Here is a 21,309-nt window from a genome sequence, read left to right on the forward strand (position 1 = left end):
TAATCGCCTAGACATCGCCTCGTTCCTACAAAAGCGTCGATTCAGACGCGGCGAGGCGCTTAACCGAACCCGGAGAGGTGGCGACGTTTCCCGTCATAATACTGCTACTGATGCTGCTGTTATTGTAATTATGGCAATGTTGTCACTCCATCTGCTTACTCTCAGCAGCGGCACCCCGACCCAGACCTCCCCCAAGCCGAGCACACAGCACCGAAACCCGGCCAGAGACCCAGCCGCAGCCCGCCCCCTCCGGAGAACATGCAAGCTTAAACAGCAGCTAAAGCGAATGTAACGTTACCCTACCCAGACATATAGCCAGCTTTGCAAAAGTATGTTGAATAAACGTTCATTTCATTTATTTGGTATGTATTGCGTGTATTAAACTTTACTTTAACACTACATTAAATACACAAAAAACAGAGGTGCGGATATAAGCACTTTCTTGTACTCAAAGGTACACTTTTCATAGTTGTACCCTCAAAAGGTATAACATTGGTCTTTACACTTTCCCACTTCAGTGTCTGAATCAGTTTCTCTGATTTAACTACTTATAGGTTTATGTTTGAGTAAAATGATCATTGTTGTTTTATTCTATAAACTACTGATAACATTTCTCCCAAATTCCAAATAAAAATATTGTCATTTAGAGCATTTATTTGCAGAAAATGAGAAATGGCTGAAATAATAAAAAAGATGCAGAGCTTTCTGATCTCAAATAATGCAAAGTAATTTTAAGTTAATATTCATAAAGTTTTAAGAGTTCAGAAATCAATATTTGGTGGAATAACCCTGGTTTTTAATCACAGCTTTCATGCATCTTTTGGCATGTTCTCCTCCACCAGTCTTACACATTGCTTTTGGATAACTTTTTGCTGCTTTACTCCTGGTGCAAAAAATCAGGCAGTTCAGCTTGGTTTGATGGCTTGTGATCATCCATCTTCCTCTTGATTATATTACAGAGTTTTTTTTCCCAGAGCTGTGTATTTAAAATTGCTGATCCGAACAACAGATGATTTATAAAGGAAAATCAAGAAAATTATTTAGCATTAGGTAGCTAACGATTAAGCCGGGCTATATTTAGTTAACCAGCTACAGAGGGCTGCTCTGTCAGAACCAGCTCAGCTGTCTCACAGTGAAATCTTTCTCCAGCTAAAGCCTCCCAGAGCAAGGTCAACTCAAAACAACCGCTGTAAAACTTCTCCACAGAAGGGCTTTCGCCTCGTTATTCCTCCACGGTCTTCCTTACTAAAACAAGCGGGGCTTCGTGTGAGATTTAGCCCGGTTAGCCTAGCGCTCCCACTTTCACTCAGGCTGCTCCGCTCTCCAGCACCACAACAACAGAATCACCTCAGACAATAACTGTCGAGTTCAGGCTTAGCTCGTGTTTAGCCAAATATAGAGGCTTAAAACCTCTTAAAACATGAATAAAAACCATCCAGCTCAACAACCGGACCACTTTAAAACACCACTGACTGCACTAGCTAACGTGATTTAACGCGCTGTGGACGTTAAAAACGGTTAAAGCTAGCCTAGTTTAACTAACCTAACGTTAGCTTAGCTTCTTAGCTAACAGTTAGTTAGCAAAGCTTTCCAAAATAATAACAGCAGAGCGGAGCCCGCCAGCCATTTCTGCTCCTCTTTTTTGGGAGAATGTCGTTCAAACTGGTAAGATAAAGTTAGATAGGTTAGTTAGTTAAGTGTTAGCTAAATAATTAACTAACTAAACTCGGGATTGACTGAAAAACAGGCCAAACAGAACCGACACCTCGACTAACAGCTAGCTAACCTAGCTCAGGTAGGTGACTTAACAGGGTTTAAAACACTACACAGTAAAATTCACAGTGTTAAATTATGCTGTCCAAACACTACACGACTTTTTTTAATGTCTGACACCCTCTCACATTTAAAGACAAGTCACAGACTTCCCAGCTGGCACACAACCGACCTTCAGCGTTTAAATGTGGTTGAATGTGTTTGAAGTAATGTCTGTTGTGGTTTCAACGTTGAAACAACATTTAATGTTAAATTTCTAATGGTTAATGTTAAATTTAACGTTGAATCAATATCATCAACCTTCTGCCTTTTGAATTAGCATTTAACATTTTATCACCATACAATTTCACAAAACAGTTGGATGAAGGGATAAAAAAGTGATTTTCTTTCCATTTGCAATAATTGCTTTTTAATTTAACACCAATTCTTCAGCATACCTGGGGGATTTTTTATGTTCTATTAGTTTTTTGCAGGGTCACCATTTGCAAGACTGCAACTAGATTCTTTCTGAGATAATTTACACTCATGCTTCTGGTGGAGTACATAAAATACATATTACATAATTACACAAGTTACAAATAATGTGTATATCAATACTGTGATTTATCAGAGACTCACAACTTTGTCCTCATCAACAGTTTTTTCTGCCTCATTGTTAGTTCTTGATATTTTTAAATATTTTTGCTATAAGCTTGCAAGAAGAATATCATTGTTGCAAATTGCGTATTTATTAAACTTGTTTGTAACAAAAATAACACTGCACAGTAAGACAAAGTAGTGCAAAAAAAACCTTTAAATATATTGACTTTAAAGTGCTACCTGTGTTTAAAATACTGTACAGTAAGAACCATATAACTGCAAAATGTGTTACTTTTTCAATTTGTTTGTAAACACGTAAAATATTCTTGCATTGTGGCTTCCCGTAGCTCTCCTATTGGTTGATGACATTGTTAATGTCACTAGTTGCATGAGCCAAGTCTCAAGACTTATGATAATATTAAACGCGGTTGATTTTATTTAAACGCCAGGACTCAAAAAAGACTGACTAAAACTTTCAATACTAACCACCTTACACTGAACCATCGAGATGACGCCACTGCAACTTGACTCTAGCAAGATTCTCGTGACTTTATCCTGACTCTGGAAATTTGTCTGCAACAGTGAAATTGATTGAAAAAGGTTAGGTGTAAGATTGGCATTAACTTAAGTTTAACACTGTCCTAGTTAACTTATGTCCCCACTCACTACAGTGTTCATATAATAATTTAACAGAGTATGGAGTCATATATTACCTGTGTTTAACTACCCCACAGGGTAAACAAAACAAGTATCATGGCAATATGACAAAACACTGAATTAAATATAATAATTTCAAGAATACACTACTGCAACAAAATGAAAATTAAATTTTACTATTGCACACAATATGATATGGCACACTGCTAACTGAGATATTAAAAAATACAAGAATATCATTAGATTTCAAACACAAATAAACTGCAGAGTGACATAGAGCCACTGATGTGTAAATGTGCACAGAGCTTTATGTAAGAGGTTGTACAGCGAGGCTTAGCTTTAAATGAACAAGTTACCTTGCTATCTAGATATGAAAAGCTTTCCAGTATTTAAATCTTACTGACTTGTAGCTTCGTAGCTAACATTTCTTATACTTCTGTGATTGATTTTTTTATAGTTAATCTTTTAGTGCTTATAACACTGGTGCTTATTCATTTTGGGGTGTGCCATATTGTAACTTATGCAATAATATCGCAACCATTTTTGAATATCGTGCCATATTACCCACCCATACTCATCACATCAGGGTACTACTTTTTTGGTGTTTTTAGCACAAAAAGTTCATTAATTTTCTTCAGTCCTGGATATATGGAGATATTTGGAGGGAATTATTAGTATCATGACACTGGATCATTGACTTCTGTTACAAATCTGATAAAACTTCTGTTATTTTGTAATATCTCTTTTAGGGGTGTGCCATATCATATCGTATGCAATAATAAAATTAAAATTTAATTCGGTAGCAATAGTCTATTCTTTTATTAATATATTTTTTAAAATTCAATGTAGTGTGTTATCGTGAAAATACCTTAAAATATTGTGATATTAATTTAGGGTGATATCTACCAACTCTACTACAACAACAAATGTTTTGTTTGTTTGTTTGTTGAGGTGGATTAATGTGCTATTTTCCTGCAAATTGCAATTACTTTGAAACCAATAAAACATAGGTTAGTTGACCTAGCTAAAGTGTAAGCTAACTAGCTTAACAAACTTAACACAGAATTAACTGAAAAACAGGCCAAACTGAAGCTTTCCAATATTTAAATCTGACTTTATTTCTTATACTTCTATTTCCTATAGTTAATATTTTAGTGCTTATATCACTGGTGCTTATTCTCTTTGGTGTGGTAGCTAGCTACCAACACATTTTTTTGGTTTGTTTGGTGAGATTGATTAATTGGCTTTTTTTCTGTAAATTGCAATTGCTATTATTTGAAGCAAATTAAACATTACATAACAAAAAGGAAAACAGCTTCCCAAAACACTTGTTATTTAACTAGCTAACTACAGTTTCCCACAGGCTGTGTCTGTTTCCAGCACAACAACAACAGTCACCTCAGCCAATAACCGTCGAGTTCAGTCTCGGTTTAGAAAACGATAATAAAGAGAGAAAGATAGTCCAGATATAGAGCAACAGAGCAACATCAGTCGACCACTGCCTGGACTAATCTTATCGTCGCTGTTAGAGTTAGGTTAGCTGGGTTATCTGGATGCGAAAGCTTTCTAATAAGAGCTGAGCGGATCGGAGCCCGCCAGCCATTTCTGCTCTTTCTGAGAGAGACTGCTGCTGTTCAGACTGGAGCAGAAGTAGTTAGCTAGAGGTTAGGGCAGCTAAATATCGAACTGTCTGGAAATACAGGCGAAACAAAACGTTTAAACTACATTAGAACAGTAGATTAGCTAAACTAGCGACCAATGATTCGATTAATGAAAGTGGTGATAGGTGTATAGCGAGTCTTTCTTTATTTTTTAGCTAGATTAACTCTCTCTCGCTAATTAACCAGAAGATAGGAGAGAGTTCATCCTCAGTACCACCAGCTAACCTAACGCTGCTGTTACCAGCAATTTCCATGTATTCTGACCACTGGTAAACACAGAAAACAGGCTTTTAAAACCGCGATGCGCCGCACAAAGCCTTACATAAGGGTCTGTCCAGCGAGGGAGGCACTCACTGCTTTCCCCGATCAGTTAGCTATAGGTTATTTGATGCCGAGCAGCAGCAGTGTTGTTGTTCTTCTTCTTCAGGGTTGGAACAACGTTTACTAGCTAATTTTAGGAATTGTAGGTTAGCTAGTTACTAAATTAACTGGCATTAATAAGACTAGCACATATATAACGTTATATATCTACCACAAGTTCCAATATCCTGGTCTTAAATAAACATAAGGAGACGTTGACACAGAATGTAATAAGTTAACCTAACAGCTAACGTTATGTTAGCTGGGTTAGGTCTTAAAAAGTGGCCCAAATCTGATGTTCTTCATCATAATGCTAAGTTACCCAGCTGGTATTCAACGTTGAATCAACGTTGTATTTGGTGTTGATTTCGAAAAGTAAATCAACGCTTATATGGCGACGTTAACTTGTTTCAACGTTTACGTTCAACCTTTTATAAATCGTAGTTAACTAAAAGTAGAAACTCCTATGGTTAACAGAGTGTTAACCACAAACTTAACTTACATCACTGTAGGAAAGCTGAGTATAAAGAATGTTACCCACCACCACTACCAATCTGATTCAACATCTGATCTCAAAAACACTAAAAGAGTAAAACTAATAGAACATGAACATTCCCCCAGGTATGGTGAAGAATTTGTGCCAAATTAAAAAAGCAGTTACTGCAAATGGAAATAAAACCACTTTTGCATCCCTCTTGTATGGCGACGAACTGTAAAATGCTGATTCAATAGGCAGAAGGTTGAGGACATTATGTTGATTCAACATTCAACTATTTAACATTAAATGTGGTTTCAACGTTGAAACAACAACAGACATTACTTCAATCATATGTCAACCACATTTAAACGTTGAAGGTCGGTTGTGGTGCCAGCTGGGTAGTTGGCGTTAAGTGACACAGATGTGCTATCTAGGTGAACAGCAACAACTCCCTGAATATGACGGAATGATACCCTCTTCCCACTCACTTTTAAAGTTATTATTATTACGTGGTATTGAAATCCGATACATATCTGGCAATGGCAATCGCATCAGTTTAGATCACTATTAGGCTGGAAGTGTGAACTGTTCTAATGAATGTCGGATATAACCTAGCGTTAGGTCACAAAGAAAAGAAATATCTGCTTTTTTGTGACACTTTACTCGCTGTGTAAATGCGACCAAAGAGGCACGAAGTACTATTCTATGCACTATTTCGATGCTGTTTACCTGGCAACCCCCCACTCGCCTCGCAGTCCGACCAGCACGCAAGGTTAGCAAGCCCTCCTCCGTCCGATCGAGCAGTCAAGTCTAACGTTATTAACTAGCTATAGCTTTAGCTACGTGTACGATCTGTAATCTGGATATCTTGATGTAGTTAATCTTAATCAGCGCATAGTTAACTAGGTTAAATCGGACAGCATTTCCACCAACAGCTTCAGGAAAAAGAAAAGACTGTTTTTAATCTAATATGGATGCTCGCGGTAGCATAACGTTAACCCGTGATTTTTTTGCCGAACAATCCGCTAAAAGACTCGCTCTTACCTTGCGAATGCGATTAAACAAGTTTCCCTCTGCCGTTATGCGTTAATCCATTGGAAAACATGCAACAATCCTCGACGATTATCGTCCAAAGGTTGCCCGCAAACCCGGGGTCCGTGTCGGGAAGCGAATCCGACGAAATGTCTCACCAGTCGGGCTCTTTTCTCTGTAGCGATCGCCTACCCTTCTGTCATTGACTGACAGGTACACAAACCCGCCCCCTGCCGCTGTCGCCATCTCTCATTGGTTTAAATCTGTGTCCGTGCCCGCCTCTTCGATTTGATTGGGAAACGCGTCCTCTAAAAAACGGCATTTGTTTATCGCCAAGAAAAAAAAGCCAGCGGGTTGATGGGAATTGTAGTTTTTTTGAGACCCATTCGCGCTCTCCACGCCGCACATTTTTACTGACTACACGAGCTACGTAAATCAAATGGACTACATTTCCCACAAGTCTCGAACGCGATGGAAAAAAAAAAACGGGCGTCTGTCTCCGCCCACTCCAACGCGCTCGCGCTCTCCGGGTGCCATGGTGTATTTATACCCCGCGGAGAGCGAGGAGGATTCACAGCCACGGAGTGTCGAGCGCGCGCAGCCCTGCGCTCTCCCGGTAAAGCGCGGATTCCGCGGATATTGATATGGCCGATCACCGTGAAGAGGACACCGGTAGTGACTGTGATCAGGAGATCCGTGACTCGTGATTAACCGAGGAAAACGGATCCGTCACGGGCTAACCTGCTAACTAACGTTAGCTCGAAGAGGGGACAAAAAAATCGATAGCGGAAATACCCGGATTACTCATCCCCGGTCTGGAAGGTGGGTGGCGCACGTGCTCACATTATTAGCTACTGTCATTACCGCCAGTAAACCGGAACACGAAAAAAAATATATATATATAACGTTATATATGATTTTGCCAAATTAAAAACATCTGGAATATAATCAGGAAGATGATCACAAGCCGTCAAACCAAGCGGAACCAGGAGTGGCATAAAGTTATCAAAAGCAGCGTGTAAGACTGGTGGAGGAGAACATGATGCCAAGATGCATGAAAATTGTGATTAAGATATGATATGAAGATTTGTGTGAAACTGAAATAAAAATGGGTGATTTTCAGTTTTTTTAATTATCAAAATATATATTCAAAAAGAGCTTGTTTAATTTTGTGCCAAATAGTAAAAACAATCCTAGACCCTTTTGTAACCTAATATCTACGTTCACATGAGCCATCAACAACCAGGGTACAGTGTGTTTAAAAAAAAATACAGAAAAAAACAGAGGGTCTTCAAAATAGGCTGAACATGGCATTTTATGGCCATTTTGAAAAGTGGTTAATAGTTCTGAGACTGCATGAAAACTAAACTTGAACCATTTCTGTTCAGAAAGTAAAAACAAAACTGAAACCATGTACACTTCAAGCTAACTGAAATGGCATGCATTCATATTTCAGAATGATAACAAACCTGTATTGGGCAGCTCACCAAATTCATGAATAAATAATTATAGAGTTATAGAGATTGTGCTCTCTCTGTAAATGTAACAAGGCTTAGTGTCCTAAAATGTTTGTTTTTCATTGTGTGAAAAGCAGCAGGGTGGTGAAGTCTGGGTTTTGAGTGGTTTAAACAGTTTGCTGTTCATTTCTCTGTTGCAGGGTTTGGTGATCTGTGCGGGCAGAGGGGGATGGATGGTCTGGAGGGAGCAGCGACCGAGCGGATCCTGCTGGAGCCGTACAATTACTTACTGCAGCTACCAGGTCAGAACCTCCAGAACCTACACCATCACTGGGTTTAGTTATAGTGCATTAATAAATTGTTTATTAGCTCCCACTGTTTTGTTTGAATAAAAAGTAAACTTAAATGTTCTTAATATATTGTGATGTATTTTGAAGCATAACCTAATTTGGTTATTAAATCAGTTGTTCATGCAGTACTATATGACACTCACACACTTTAAAAATGAATTAAAATAGTATGGATGAATCTTTAAAAGATACAGCTAGACTTTAGAGAGCTTCAACCTGTTTATTTGTGTTGTGCTGTTTGTGTGCTCTCTGTGTTTGGCATGTTTATATGCGTTAAATGCAAAGTATCAGAAACACATCTATCAGCACACATTTATTTATTTATAAATTCATGTATTTTATGTCTTTCGGAGATATTTCGGTCTGGGCCTTTTTGGTATTAAATTTCCATACCCAGCCCTGGTTCTGTTGCTGTCTGAGTCCAGGTTAGCCCCGGTTGGTGATGCCGCAGTGTTTGAGGTGCTTGGGGTGACGAGCTCTTTACTGTGAGTAAGTGATGTGCGACGGCGCCTCCAGAGAGAACAGGCCATCAGTCAGACAGGAAGTCAGCACAGTGCCCTCGGAGCGGTGCGGGCATGCCGCTATTATTAGCAGAGCTGTGCTGCCTCAGGCTTTTGTGTTCCTCGAGTGTTGGTGTGGAATTGGTGTGTAGAGCGAGGCGGTGGTTCTGTTCTGGTTATGATCACTGTTGGTGTTCAGTTCAGATGAATGACTGAACTTTGATCTGTGATCTGACAGATCAGGTGTTTGAGTGTGGGCTCTGGAAATTTGGGTTTAGAGTTTCAGATGATGGCGTGTTTGATAAAGTACAGATCACTATACAGTCTTCATTTTTGTTTATGGGGAAAAGGCACATAAAGTAGGGGTGGAAATCTTAAGGCACTTTATGATTCTATTGGATTAAATTGGATTATGATTCAGAGTCTATGATGGCAAATGTAAAACAATTATAGAGCATTATTTTGATAATGCATTTCTTATATCTTCTTCTATATAGGATTTTAGTATATAGGATTAAGTATCTGTAATGATTCCCATTGTTTAATGGGCTTAAAAGGAAATTTAACACTGTTTCTATTTGCTTTAAAAAAAAAGCATAGTTACTTTTTAATTAAATGATTAATACAAAAATCCACAATTAATATTTTAATGCTTTTTAAGTGTGAATATTTAGAATGTGTTGAGTTATTGAGTTTTAACTGGGAAAAATAATGAAGCAAGTAAAGTAAATAAAGTGTAGCTGTATATTCTAATCTACCTTAGAAAAAGGAAGTGAGATAGAGATAGAGAAAGAAAGAGAGAGAGTGAAGAGACACAGCATCACTTTCTACAGTTTGGAGAAAAAAATGAAGTGGATGAATATAGAGGACGGCTCGAGTACTTTGTTGGATTAGCAACATTTAGAGCATGAAGGAAATGTGTACCATGTCTATACTGTACAAGTGTACTAGGAGATAAAATGTGTGCCTGTTACGCTAAATGTGTAGCTACATGTTGGGAGGTCTGAGTTGATTTTTGACGTTTGTGAGGAGGCCGTTCGGTGGGATGACCTTAACTGAGGTCAGCACAAAATCTCAAGCCTGAGATGTGACTCTGTGCCACAGAGGGAGTACAGACTTACAGCCAGGGTACAGGAAGTGCTTCTCACCCACCCTTCTGCTGCAAAACTACTATATTACTAACAGACTGTTCTTTTATTTAAAAGCTCTGCTTTGATCTTGGGTGATACCTCAGCCTGTCCACTGCTGAGTCGGATGGCTCTCCCCATCCCATATTGCTCAGTGCAATATCAAAAATATCAATATATTAAAGTACCACAGTTTTATATTGTGTATACTGTATCGTTTGTAAAAACAATAGATTATTCTGAATGGATAAAAATGAAATATGATTGTGTGTTTTATACATGTTACTAGGGGTGGGCGATATGGCCCTAAAATAATATCACAATATTTCATGTTTTTTTTTTTTTTTTTTTCCCGCGGTAACAATACTCTTGGGGATATGACAACACTGAATTAAAATATAAAAAATTAAAAATATTTCAAGACTATACTACTGCAACAAAATGAAAATTAAATTGGTTTCTTTAATACGATATAATATGGCACGCCCCTAACTGAGATTTTAAAAAATACAAGAATTTTATCAGATTTGTGACAGTGAAAGTCAATGATCCAGAAAGTCATGATAATAATAGTAATAATGCACTCCAAATATCTCCATATTTCCCGGATTAAAGCAAAATAAATGATACTGGACAGATATAATCTGTCTCTAGTAGATAAATAATGGGAAATGAGAACAGTGCGAATTTTTCTTTTGTTAAAAACAGTAAAAAGTAATACCCTGGTGTGATAATGAGGGGTGGGTATTGCAGATATTATTACGTACGATATGATATGGCACAGCCCTACTAGTTACAGTGGTCAGTATGTTTAAAAAAAAAAAAAAAAAAAAAAAAAAAATTGATTTTTTTTCTCTTCTCTTTCTGTTTGATCAGGAAAACAAGTACGGACTAAACTGTCTCAGGCTTTTAACCACTGGCTCAACGTCCCCGAGGATAAACTGCAGGTAAGCACTTGTATTTTTTGGAAATCTCTTCAGAAATGTACATGTTATTGTAGACATTTTGAAATGAGAATGATGAGACTGTACTATTTTTAGGACATTTTTACAAAGATTGTGTGACTTTTTTTTTTTGGACACAAAAGTCAGGTTGTTGTTTAGTTTAGTGTAATTTATTTCACTTATTTACAATTTAAAGTCTTTTGCACAAAAGTTTGGGGTCTTTATTAAGGCAATTTTATTTATTTATTTATTTTTTAAGAAAAATTAACATTTTCTAAAATAAGATTCTGCTTTATGTTAATTGCATATACAATTTTGTCTTTACTTAATTGAAGCTTCGTATTGCATTAGACAGAAAAGCAAAATATTATAAAAGTGCGTCAGGCCGAAAATGGACAATATTTGATTGTTTAAAACAGATTGGATTGTGACTTGCCTAAATAAAATGGTAAAGATTAACCCTGTGCTGGGGGGGAGGCTCTGGGATAATGCAACAAATTTACAGGCCGACCCGAACCCGGTCTGACCTTATCTGTCTGTTTATCTCCGTTTACCTCATCATTCCTTCATTACCCAAACCCCCCGCCATCCTCCTCGTCTATTCCTCTTACATCTCCCTCAGAAAATCAATGCAAATAGACTTTGGCACTTAGCCATCACATCATGGGCCATTTGCAGACATCTGCCCTCCAAAATGGAGCTGGATGCTTTAGTGGGGGGGTAGAGTTACTGCAGGGAGAGGGCAGCGGGACACATCTGCAAAATCAGACAGCTTTGATGTGATGTCATGATTTGACATTTGTTTAACTGTGTCTTGTTTTAGCCGTCAGAACTCTGGCAGATGAGATCTGATTTTGTGGCACGAGTACAATTTTTTGTACTAGTTGAAATTAAGTCATAGTTGCCATTGCTAAAGCAAAAAAATAAACTCTAGAGGTTGCTGTTTTGAGTTAATTTGTTAATTTGGGGGGTTCAGCTCCGTCTCTGTTTGTTGAGCAGTCTGACTGCCTGGTGGATGAAGCTGTTGCAGAGTCTGGTAGTGGAGGCTCTTTGTGTTGAGCAGTCTGACTGCCTGGTGGATGAAGCTGTTGCAGAGTCTGGAGATCAAATTGAAGATCAATTTCAAACCTACGCACAGCTCTCCAGAAACTTAACTACGCTGCTGTGATTAGTCTGCTGGGTCTCGTGTTCCCGCCCACAAATTCTCACCTTTGCGGTTTAAACTGCAGAGTGACACAGAGCTGCTGCGTAACGCACTCTCACAGGGTATGTTAATTAGCTAGCTGCTTGCTTTTAGCTAGTGGTGACGGAAACCCCAGTTTTGCACTGTGCACAAGAGGAAGATTAGCTGCTTGAGGAGTCTAGTTCTGTAACTGTTTTTGTCTTATGGTGGAGTAGATGGTGCTCTTTGTTCTCTGTACAGTAACGGACCACTCTCTCTCTCGCTCTCCCTGTCTCTCTCTTTCATTCGTTTTCTTGTGTGCACACTCAGTCGCTCAGCCGTGCCGCAGTGGTCTGATGTTTGGCTGTAAACTCTTGCTGACCCCGGCCGGATGGCTGCGGCTGCGCAGTGCCCGTGTGCAGCTGCTCTTTGAGCAGTAGGCTCTGTCTCTACAGCGCCCGCACCTTTAACACCACCTGCGGCTTTAGGGTTTCATTCAGACTTCCTGCTGTTAAAGCCTCCTATTTCCTGTACTTCCATTCACTGCTGCAGAGCAGTACAACAGTGTCTCATAGTTCCATCTCTCTCAGTACTGGTACGCTACTGCATAGTCTATTTCAATTTAAATACATGAAACAAGCATACTGAAGCACAGTTGCTCTGACATTTAACAATAATAGGATTTATTCTGCTAAAGTTTGAGTAAAGTTTACGTTACCCGTTTACGATCTGCTGTGTGTAAGAGTTTATTTGTCTTCCAGATTGACTCAGTTGACCTCAGCAGTTCCTCATAACTGAGTTTCTGCCCTGTAGAAACCGCAAGCAGAAGACTTATCTTGCAGCCCTGCCCGACCCTGCGGGAACTGATTACTTTCACTTTCAGAATTTAGTCACTTAGTGAGTGCGTGTTAGCAGAAGGATTTTAAGAGTGAGAGAGTAAAGTTGTGAAGCTTTGTAACATGTTGGTTGCTGATATTATAATAAAAAGTTAATGTAAATGATCGGTGGCATGGGGTCATGAATTGCACGATTTTTCATCTTAAGAAATTGCAGACTCACTTAGCTACTTGACATGTTTTGTCACAAGAACATCAGTATCTGCATGAGGTAGCAGTTCACACTACACGACTGAGCGAGAACAGAGTGACTGCTGATTTGCCTCCAAGCAGACGTTTTTATCTGCAATCTACAAAAAACAGTTGTAGTGTGCACTAGGCATAAACTGACATTTGGCTTTTGTCTGGAGTTTTCTTGAGTCTCTGCAGTGATCATCTTTATGATAATCTTTAGGCTACATACGTCTGCTATGTTCTTGCTGGAGTGTGGGGGGTTTGACGTGCAGGTGTGATGGATCACAGTATAAACCAATAGGGAGTCAGAATGGTATGTTTTATACTTTTCTACATCCAATCACAATCAGATTCACTCTATCTGGATGGAGAGATTTATCTGGATTGGGGTTTTATTGAACGATAAGAAGCTGAAATGAAATAGGAGTAAAGAGGCTATTTTTAAGATAAGTTTAGGTAATTGTGTGAAAATGTAAAAATAATTACTCCAGTAAAGTATAGATGACCAACATTTCTACTAAGTAATGTATTGGAAGTATTTGTATTTTATTATGTGACTCCTCTTGCTGTTTTGTGTTGTGAACCTGGTGTTAATAAGCTGTTGGTGGTGGTGGTGTAACAGGGTGGTGTGTTAATGCTATGTGTGCAGTGCCTGCAGTAACAGCAGCTTCTCCTGGCGCTGGTCCAGCCCGGGTTTATGTTTGGGTTATGTGTTTAGTAACAGGTCAGTAATGGGTCATGTGAGTCTGTGTTTGACCTGCTGACGCAGCGTCGTCCTCCCCCCCCCCCCCCTCATTCAGCTGTCGGATGAGCCGGGGAGGAGGAGGCCTCAAGCTCCTACGTGTCGTCCATAATTACCTGAACAACTGACTGCATTACCCACAATCCTCCAGCCATATGCTTCCTGTCAGAGCCGGCTGGGCAAGCACAGGACACGTTTACCCATTAGCCTGAGCTGCTGAACAGTACTATTTCTATGTGTTAATAAAGTGTTTGTGTGTTTAGATTTCCCAGTTTTTTTGTAGCTGGTAGCTGCACTGTATAAACTGTGTATAAATAGTTCTGGGTGAATGTAAAACAAGAGTTAACTCCAAGTAATTTTGGAGCAATTGTTCCATTTATCTTTATTTAAAGTTAAGAGGATTTGTGCCTTCCCCTGACTTCGATAACAAAAAGGCACTGACCAAAATGTAAAAAAAAAGTTTATATTTTGCATGAAACGTGCACACACGTGGCAAATGCGGGAACGCACACACTGAAGTAAACACAACCATCAAAGCCACATTAAATATTTAGTTATAAAAGGCTTTAACTATATAGTTTCCATTAATATATTTAGCAACCAATTATCTTTATTGGCATGTATATTATATGTATATTAGTGTGCCTTCCCCTGAATTCGATAACATAAAGGCACTGACCAAAATGTAAAAAATTAAAGATAAAGGTAAAACATGTTGCTGCATTTGTTCATTGTTCATTAATATATTTAGCAGCCAATTAACCTTTTAAGAATTGCAAATTTTTTTATATTCATATTTCCTAAAAAGATCTCTTACAAACTAAACTGCACCCAGCAGTATGGTTGGGAAAAAGATTTATAGTTTATGCATAAGTAATGCTGTTTTTGTTGTTAATAAAGCACCACAAACAAGCTCATTATTTTTGTTTCAAAAAATCTAAAAGAGGAAGCCTCTCATGGTGACAGTATAAGAATGTGTTTATTTGTTGTCGACTGTTAAATAAATATGTTGTGTGAGAATAATACATTTTTTTTCTTTGTTGCAATTAAGAAAAAGTTCTCAAAGTATTGTTTGGGTATCGGTATCGAAGATTTTAAAACAATACTCAGCCCTACCCCTGGTACATGTAATTCATTGGACAGCTGTGTGTTTGTGTGGTGTATTCCAGTAGTAATGTATGCTCAGTAGTAATAAAACCTCTCTGTGTTCTTGGATTTATCAGATGTTGTTTGTGTGCTTGTGGAGGACTGAGTGGGGTTTTGTGTGTAGTCTGTCTGTGGAAACAGTATAAGCTCTTCCTCAGGATGACCCCCGTCCACTCCAGCTGCTCCTCAGGCTGATGAAGACCCGTCCTGGAGTGTTATGATCTGTTGGGATAAGCGATGATGTAATGATGTGATGATGTAATGATGTGTACAGTGCTGAGGCACGCCCTGACTCTGAAGGCTTCCCCTCGGTCTGTCTGGAGAACATGGTGTGATCAGCTGCTGCCTCCTGCAGGCAGTTCAGTTCAGTGCAGCTGGATAAAACATACAGCTCTGGAAAAATAAGAGACCACTTCAGTTTCTGAATCAGTTTATTTGATTTTGCTATTTATAGGTTTATGTTTGAGTAAAATGAACATTGTTGCTGTATTCAAAAAACTACAGACAACATTCCTCCTAAATTCCAAATAAAAATATTCTGATTTACAGCATTTATTTGCAAAAAATGAGAAATGGCTGAAATAACAAAAAAGATGCAGAGCTTTCAGACCTCAAATATTAAAAAGAAAGCAAGTTCATTTTCACAAAGTTCTCAAAAAAGAGTTCAAATCAGAAATCAATATTTGGTGGAATAACCCTGGTTTTTATCACAGTTCTTATGCATCTTGTCATCATGTTCTCCTCCACCAGTCTTACACACTGCTTTTGGATGAACAGTTCAAGCAGTTCATCTTGATTTGATTTTGACTTGTGATCTGTGCTGCTTAGTTCTTAGCACATTTTAACGTTCCTCGATCCACAGTGTTGGATAAGTGTTGGTGTTAGTGTCACCCTGTTATGTGCTGTTACTCGAGCGTAATAACTGTCCAGGAGCTCTGTGCAATAAGCTCCCTTCTTTATCAGTCACTGCATGTGCTTTTTTTTTTGTCCAATTGGCAGCAGCTGCTAAATGAGATCTAAAAAAGATGCATAGAAATATAATGATTTACTTGTTCTATCTTTTATAAAAAGGTAAAGCTATTGCTTGCTGGATTTTATACACTTTACACTGGATTTTTTACAGTTGTTTTGTGTTCTCTCTCTCTCTTTCTCAGATTATCATTGAGGTGACTGAGATGCTTCACAACGCCAGCCTCCTGATCGACGACATTGAGGACAGCTCTAAGCTGCGGCGCGGGTTCCCCGTAGCGCACAGTATCTACGGCGTGCCCTCGGTCATCAACTCCGCCAACTACGTCTACTTTCTGGGCTTGGAGAAAGTGCTGATGCTGGACAACCCCGAGGCTGTGCACGTGTTCACCCGACAGTTGCTGGAGCTGCACCGCGGCCAGGGCATGGACATCCACTGGCGCGACACTTACACGTGCCCCAGTGAGGCAGAGTACCGCGCCATGGTCCTGCAGAAGACGGGCGGGCTGTTTGGGCTGGCGGTGGGCCTCATGCAGCTCTTCTCTGAGTGGAAGCGTGACCTGAAGCCCCTGCTCGACACGCTGGGGCTCTTCTTCCAGATCCGGGATGACTACGCCAACCTGAGCTCGCGCGAGTACAGCGCCAACAAGAGCTTCTGCGAGGACCTGACCGAGGGCAAGTTCTCCTTCCCCACCATCCACGCCATCTGGTCTCGACCTGAGAGCACACAAGTGCAGAACATTCTGCGCCAGCGCACCGAAAACATGGACATCAAGCGGTACTGTGTGGACTATCTGGAGAAGGTGGGCTCTTTTGCGTACACCAGAAAGACCCTCAGGGAGCTGGAGGCTGAAGCGTACAGATTAATCAAGGAGTTAGGTGGAAACCCGGAGCTGGAGGGTCTTATAGAACATCTCAGCCGGATGTATAAAGAGCCGGAGCCAGCATCATCATCATCAGCTTCAGCTTCAGCTTCGGATAGCCAGTCGAAGCAATGACCGGAGAACTGTGGGCAGCCCAAATCCTGCCCAAAGTGGACGATATTGCAGATTCTTTTTTTTTTTTTTTTTTTTACTGTAATTTGCTAGCGTACTTACAACACACACAAACATTAACACACACACACCTAGCAGACCAAGTTTTTTTTTTTATTTGTAAGTCACAGAAGCGTTCAGGAGGCGTGGCTTTATGATGCAATCTTTACAGAAACTCACTGTAGTTCTAGAGATATCTTGTGTCAGAATAAGGGCTGGCCCGGACCGTATTTAACAGCTTTAACAGCTTTAACAGCTTTAAAGTAGCACAATCCTATCTATCCCGTCAGTCAATACAGCAAAAATTGCCTAAATATATGCCTTATCCACATTTTACATTTTCACCATGCACACACTTTTACTGAACTCCTGAACAGCAGATCATTTTAAGGTGATGCTGAACTATTGCACTCAAATATCAGCACTGTATTTATTCCTCTCCCTTTGTAACCAAATTAATAAACGTTGATTTACTATTTAAGGTAGATTTAACCCTAAATTATCTATGTATCTTAAATATTAACCTAAAACCAATAATATTTACGTATTGCTAATCTCCTCACAATGATTTGCTGCTGCAATAAAAACTATCCAGTAGGCGGCAGCAGCAGCGCGTATAGAATATGAGTGGTGTCATAAAGGAACTGAAATTAATCGCAGATATTTTCGCCAGATGATTCGGGCCAGCCCTACACAGAACCCCTGGTATATAACAGTAACTGCTTCTTAACACAGTCTGTTGAATGAGTTAAGTAATAATATAATAATTTTTATTCTTCAGTGTATCAGATTTCACCATGCTAACCTTAATGTGTCTTTGTGGAAAGAAAGTTGACGACTTAAGCCTTTATTTTTACCTGCACTCTGCTCTCCTGAGCTTTGTTAGCGATTAGAATAAGTTGTTACAAGTTTTATACTGTATATACAGTATAGATAAGAGGGTGAAAATTGAGTATACTCAAATATCCACAAAATATACTTAGAACCGGTCTGTGGGGCGCCAAGTGGTCCAGCGGTCTTAAACCCTGCCTGGTTTGAATCCTAGTTATGCAGCTGACCATCAGTTGCCGGAGGCGTCTGTGAGCTGATGTATCGGAACCGACTCCCAAAAACCAATGGTCTATAACTAGTGTGTAGTACACAATGGGGGCATGGTGTGCATCTTTGAGTGTGATATACATTATGTATATACAAGTGCATCTCCAAAAAGTTTGAATATCATTGAAAAGTTACTTTATTTCAGTAATTCAGTTCAAAATGTGAAACTCATATATAGATGTATTACACACAGAGTGATCTATTTTAAGCGTTTATTTTTTTTATTGTTGATTATTATGGTTTACAGCCAATAAAAACCCAAAAATCAGAGTCTCAGAAAATTAGAATATTACATAAGACCAATTGGTACTTTTGTCAGTGTGGGCAGTGTGCCAAGTCCTGCTGGAAAATGAAATCCACATCTCCATAAAAGTTGTTATCAGCAGAGGGAAGCATGAAGTGCTGTAAGGTTTTGCAGGAAAACAAAACTGCACTGACTTTAGACTTGATGATAAAACACAGTGGATCAACACCAGCAGATGATGTGTTTCTCTAAACCATCACTGATTGGTGGAAACTTCACACTAGACCTTGAGCAGCTTGGACTGTGTGTCTCTCCACTCTTCCTCCAGACTCTATTTTTTGGGTTTTAATTGTCTGTAATCCATAATCATCACTAATAAAAGAAATAAATGCTTAAAATAGATCACTCTGTGTGTAATACATGTATATAATATATGAGGTTTACATTAGAAACTGGATTACTGAAATGCACTAGTACTGTTGACTGTTAAGCCTGATCTATAGGCTCATACTGTGCTCCACAATACAGTGGGATTTTAACTGGAACACTCCTACAAGCCAAATTTCTTACTCAGACAATCAGAATCCAAGATGTCTGAACCCCTATCAACAGTAGTATTAAATATCTATTAGTGTCTCATTAAATCAGTCAGTCTTACACACTGTACTGTCCTTCTAACTTTTATCTGTGGAGATGTTTCCCATGTTTCCCTGCTGTTTGGATGCACAATATACCCTGTTTGATACACTGTTCTCAACTGCTATTGCTGACAGTGCTACTCTGGGACAATGATAGCTAAGATCTAAAGGTCTACATGGAATACCGTCCAGTTGAGTGTAATGTAATTTCCAGCTCTGACATACGAGAAAAAATGCAATGCAGAATAAATTTACCCTTAGATTTTATTTATTCATTTATTTATCCATGAATAAACTCCTATCAGCCTTCATAAGAACAGTCTGGAATATCAGAATGTACAGTTTTTTTTTGTTTTTGTTCTGTTAATTTTATTTTATGTTTACACTCCAAAGGACGAATAAAGTTGAATGTCCAAACACTTCTGGTAAACTCTCCTTTTTCTCCAGAGAAAATCATGAGAACTAGCAATGCAGAAAATTTATCTAAATGACATAATAACGGTTTTCATGCGCTTTAACTCTATTAAATTCTTAAATTGTTTTGATGTTCAAGGTGGTGGATCTGAGGATTGCCTGTTTGAATCCTGAGTCATGCGGCTTCACCATCAGCAGCCGGAGTCCGAGAGAGCACAATTGGTTCTGCCATGCTCTTTCTGCGTGGGTACAGTAGGTGGCGCACTCTCCCTTTATCACTCCTATTGTACTGTTGGTCAGCACAGGTTACTGTATCAGAGCTTAGGATCTGGTATTTCACACTCCTCTTCGTGAGAATTGCTGTGATTGGTGGAGTTCTAATGAATAAATTAAGTAATTGGCCTTTAAAATGGTTTAAAATTATGTGCTCTAACAGGACTCTAATATAACTTAATTAATAAAGTAAATAAAAGATCCAGAATGAATCCCACCAGATCAGATGCAGGTAAATTTAACTACAGAGAAGATAAAGAAGAATTTCTCATTCAGAATAAAATAAATAAGATCTTGTGATTCTCCTGGATGCTGTGTGCTCGTGGCTTGGTCTGCAGCTGTGTCCCAGTATTTTTTCACATTTTCACACTGTGGTCTAATGTTTTGTGTGTGTGTGTGTTCTTTAATTGAATTGCAGAGGAGTCTGATGCCAATCAATAACTCATTTATTTTGTAGACAACATGTGCCTCACATAAGGTGTGTGTGTGTGTGTGAGAATAAATATTTTGCAGTTTTATTATTTTTCTTTCTTGTTATTCTATGCATTTTTATAATAAGCAATCAGGAATTAAAAAATCATATTATATTACATTATATGTTACAAAACTGTATTATGAGGGTTTCTATAATATAATCAGCCGTTTAGAGTGTTTGGTAACAATTAAAGTTTTTTGTTTGGTTTTGTTTGGTAGATATTGTCGCTGTCCAATTGAAAACAAGTACCTCCAAAACAGCAACTTTACAGGAGAGAGAAAAATCCTTCTAAACTTTTAATGGAAGGCAATATTAAAAGAGTTGATTTCAGGTTATTTTAAATCATTTCTATTGGTCCGTTCATCAAGACACTTTGACACAGTGTAAGTGTGACACAGTGTCTGTTCAATTTAGGTAGTAAACTAAAAATCAACAAAAATGGATATACTTGTTTTTCATTGAACAGCAACAACATATATAATACAGTTTGTTTGTGTATTAAGTCCTGCAGTCCTGCGAAGCAGTTTTAGACTGAATCCGTCCTGCTTGTGATGCGAGATGAGATTTTGCTCTATTTAATTTTTTCATTTATTGATTTTGTTGTTTGGTTGTAATGCAATTTGCATTTCACTGGCATATGAGATCAATTTAAGCTTTAGAGCACCAGAGATTCCTCAATAAATAAATAAATACAGTATAAAACAAACATTAATACATTATTGTATTTAAGGAACATTTCCAAATATATAATATGTTACCTGCAAAACACACACACACACACACACATACATAATGGAAACTTAAAGTAAATCATTGTAACGTAAAGCTATCGGGGTGGTTTGATATGTGAAATGTATTTATATCAATTTCTGTATCTTATTCTTTTAACAGCTTGGGATTTCACACACCTGTACAAGTTTTGAGGTGTTATCTTGTGAGTGAGGTTGGTACATTTTCCTGGAACATTGTTCAGTGTGCTCATGGCAAGGCCAGGGGAATTATGGGAGTTGTAGTGAGGTCTGAGGGTGGGTGCAGCTAGGTGTTTTATGTTAGGCATGGACATTGATATTAGTATTAAATGTCAGTGTAATATATTCCAATAGTAAAAGATGTAACTGTATGTAAC

General features: G+C 38.6%; 2 protein-coding genes across 5 annotated transcripts in view; one reads left to right on the forward strand and one right to left on the reverse strand.

Annotated features, from left to right (window-relative positions):
* The window catches only part of arid4b (AT-rich interaction domain 4B), a 36,277-nt gene extending 29,576 nt beyond the window's left edge, over nucleotides 1-6,701 (reverse strand). For 2 of the 3 annotated variants that reach the window (XM_049481086.1, XM_049481084.1), the window contains exon 1: nucleotides 6,553-6,700. The gene's annotated coding sequence lies outside the window, so the exon portion shown is untranslated. Of the gene's footprint in view, nucleotides 1-6,552 lie in introns of all 3 variants that reach the window. The other variant, XM_049481085.1, reaches the window with a different exon arrangement.
* On the forward strand, nucleotides 1,053-20,375 carry ggps1 (geranylgeranyl diphosphate synthase 1). Of its 2 annotated transcripts, none has more exons than XM_022685230.2 (4): nucleotides 1,053-1,795; nucleotides 8,198-8,299; nucleotides 10,851-10,921; nucleotides 16,193-20,375. In XM_022685230.2, the coding sequence occupies exons 2-4, from the start codon at nucleotides 8,227-8,229 to the stop codon at nucleotides 17,003-17,005; spliced, it is 957 nt and encodes a 318-aa protein (XP_022540951.1). In that variant the 5' UTR covers nucleotides 1,053-1,795; nucleotides 8,198-8,226; the 3' UTR covers nucleotides 17,006-20,375. The 2 variants fall into 2 exon arrangements, with proteins under 2 accessions (XP_022540951.1, XP_007238589.2); XM_007238527.4 differs by lacking the exon at nucleotides 1,053-1,795 and adding an exon at nucleotides 7,097-7,362.
* The last annotated feature ends 934 nt before the right edge of the window (nucleotides 20,376-21,309 follow it).

Source organism: Astyanax mexicanus, chromosome 7, assembly GCF_023375975.1.
Source record: "Astyanax mexicanus isolate ESR-SI-001 chromosome 7, AstMex3_surface, whole genome shotgun sequence".
NCBI lineage: Eukaryota > Metazoa > Chordata > Actinopteri > Characiformes > Acestrorhamphidae > Astyanax > Astyanax mexicanus.

Bases quoted from the DNA above. Each gene is read 5' to 3' on its own strand.
- ggps1 (XM_022685230.2), top strand. From the start codon at position 8,227: ATGGATGGTCTGGAGGGAGCAGCGACCGAGCGGATCCTGCTGGAGCCG. The intron at 8,300-10,850 runs GTCAGAACCTCC...CTGTTTGATCAG, and splicing joins TTACTTACTGCAGCTACCAG to GAAAACAAGTACGGACTAAA. The intron at 10,922-16,192 runs GTAAGCACTTGT...TCTCTTTCTCAG, and splicing joins TCCCCGAGGATAAACTGCAG to ATTATCATTGAGGTGACTGA.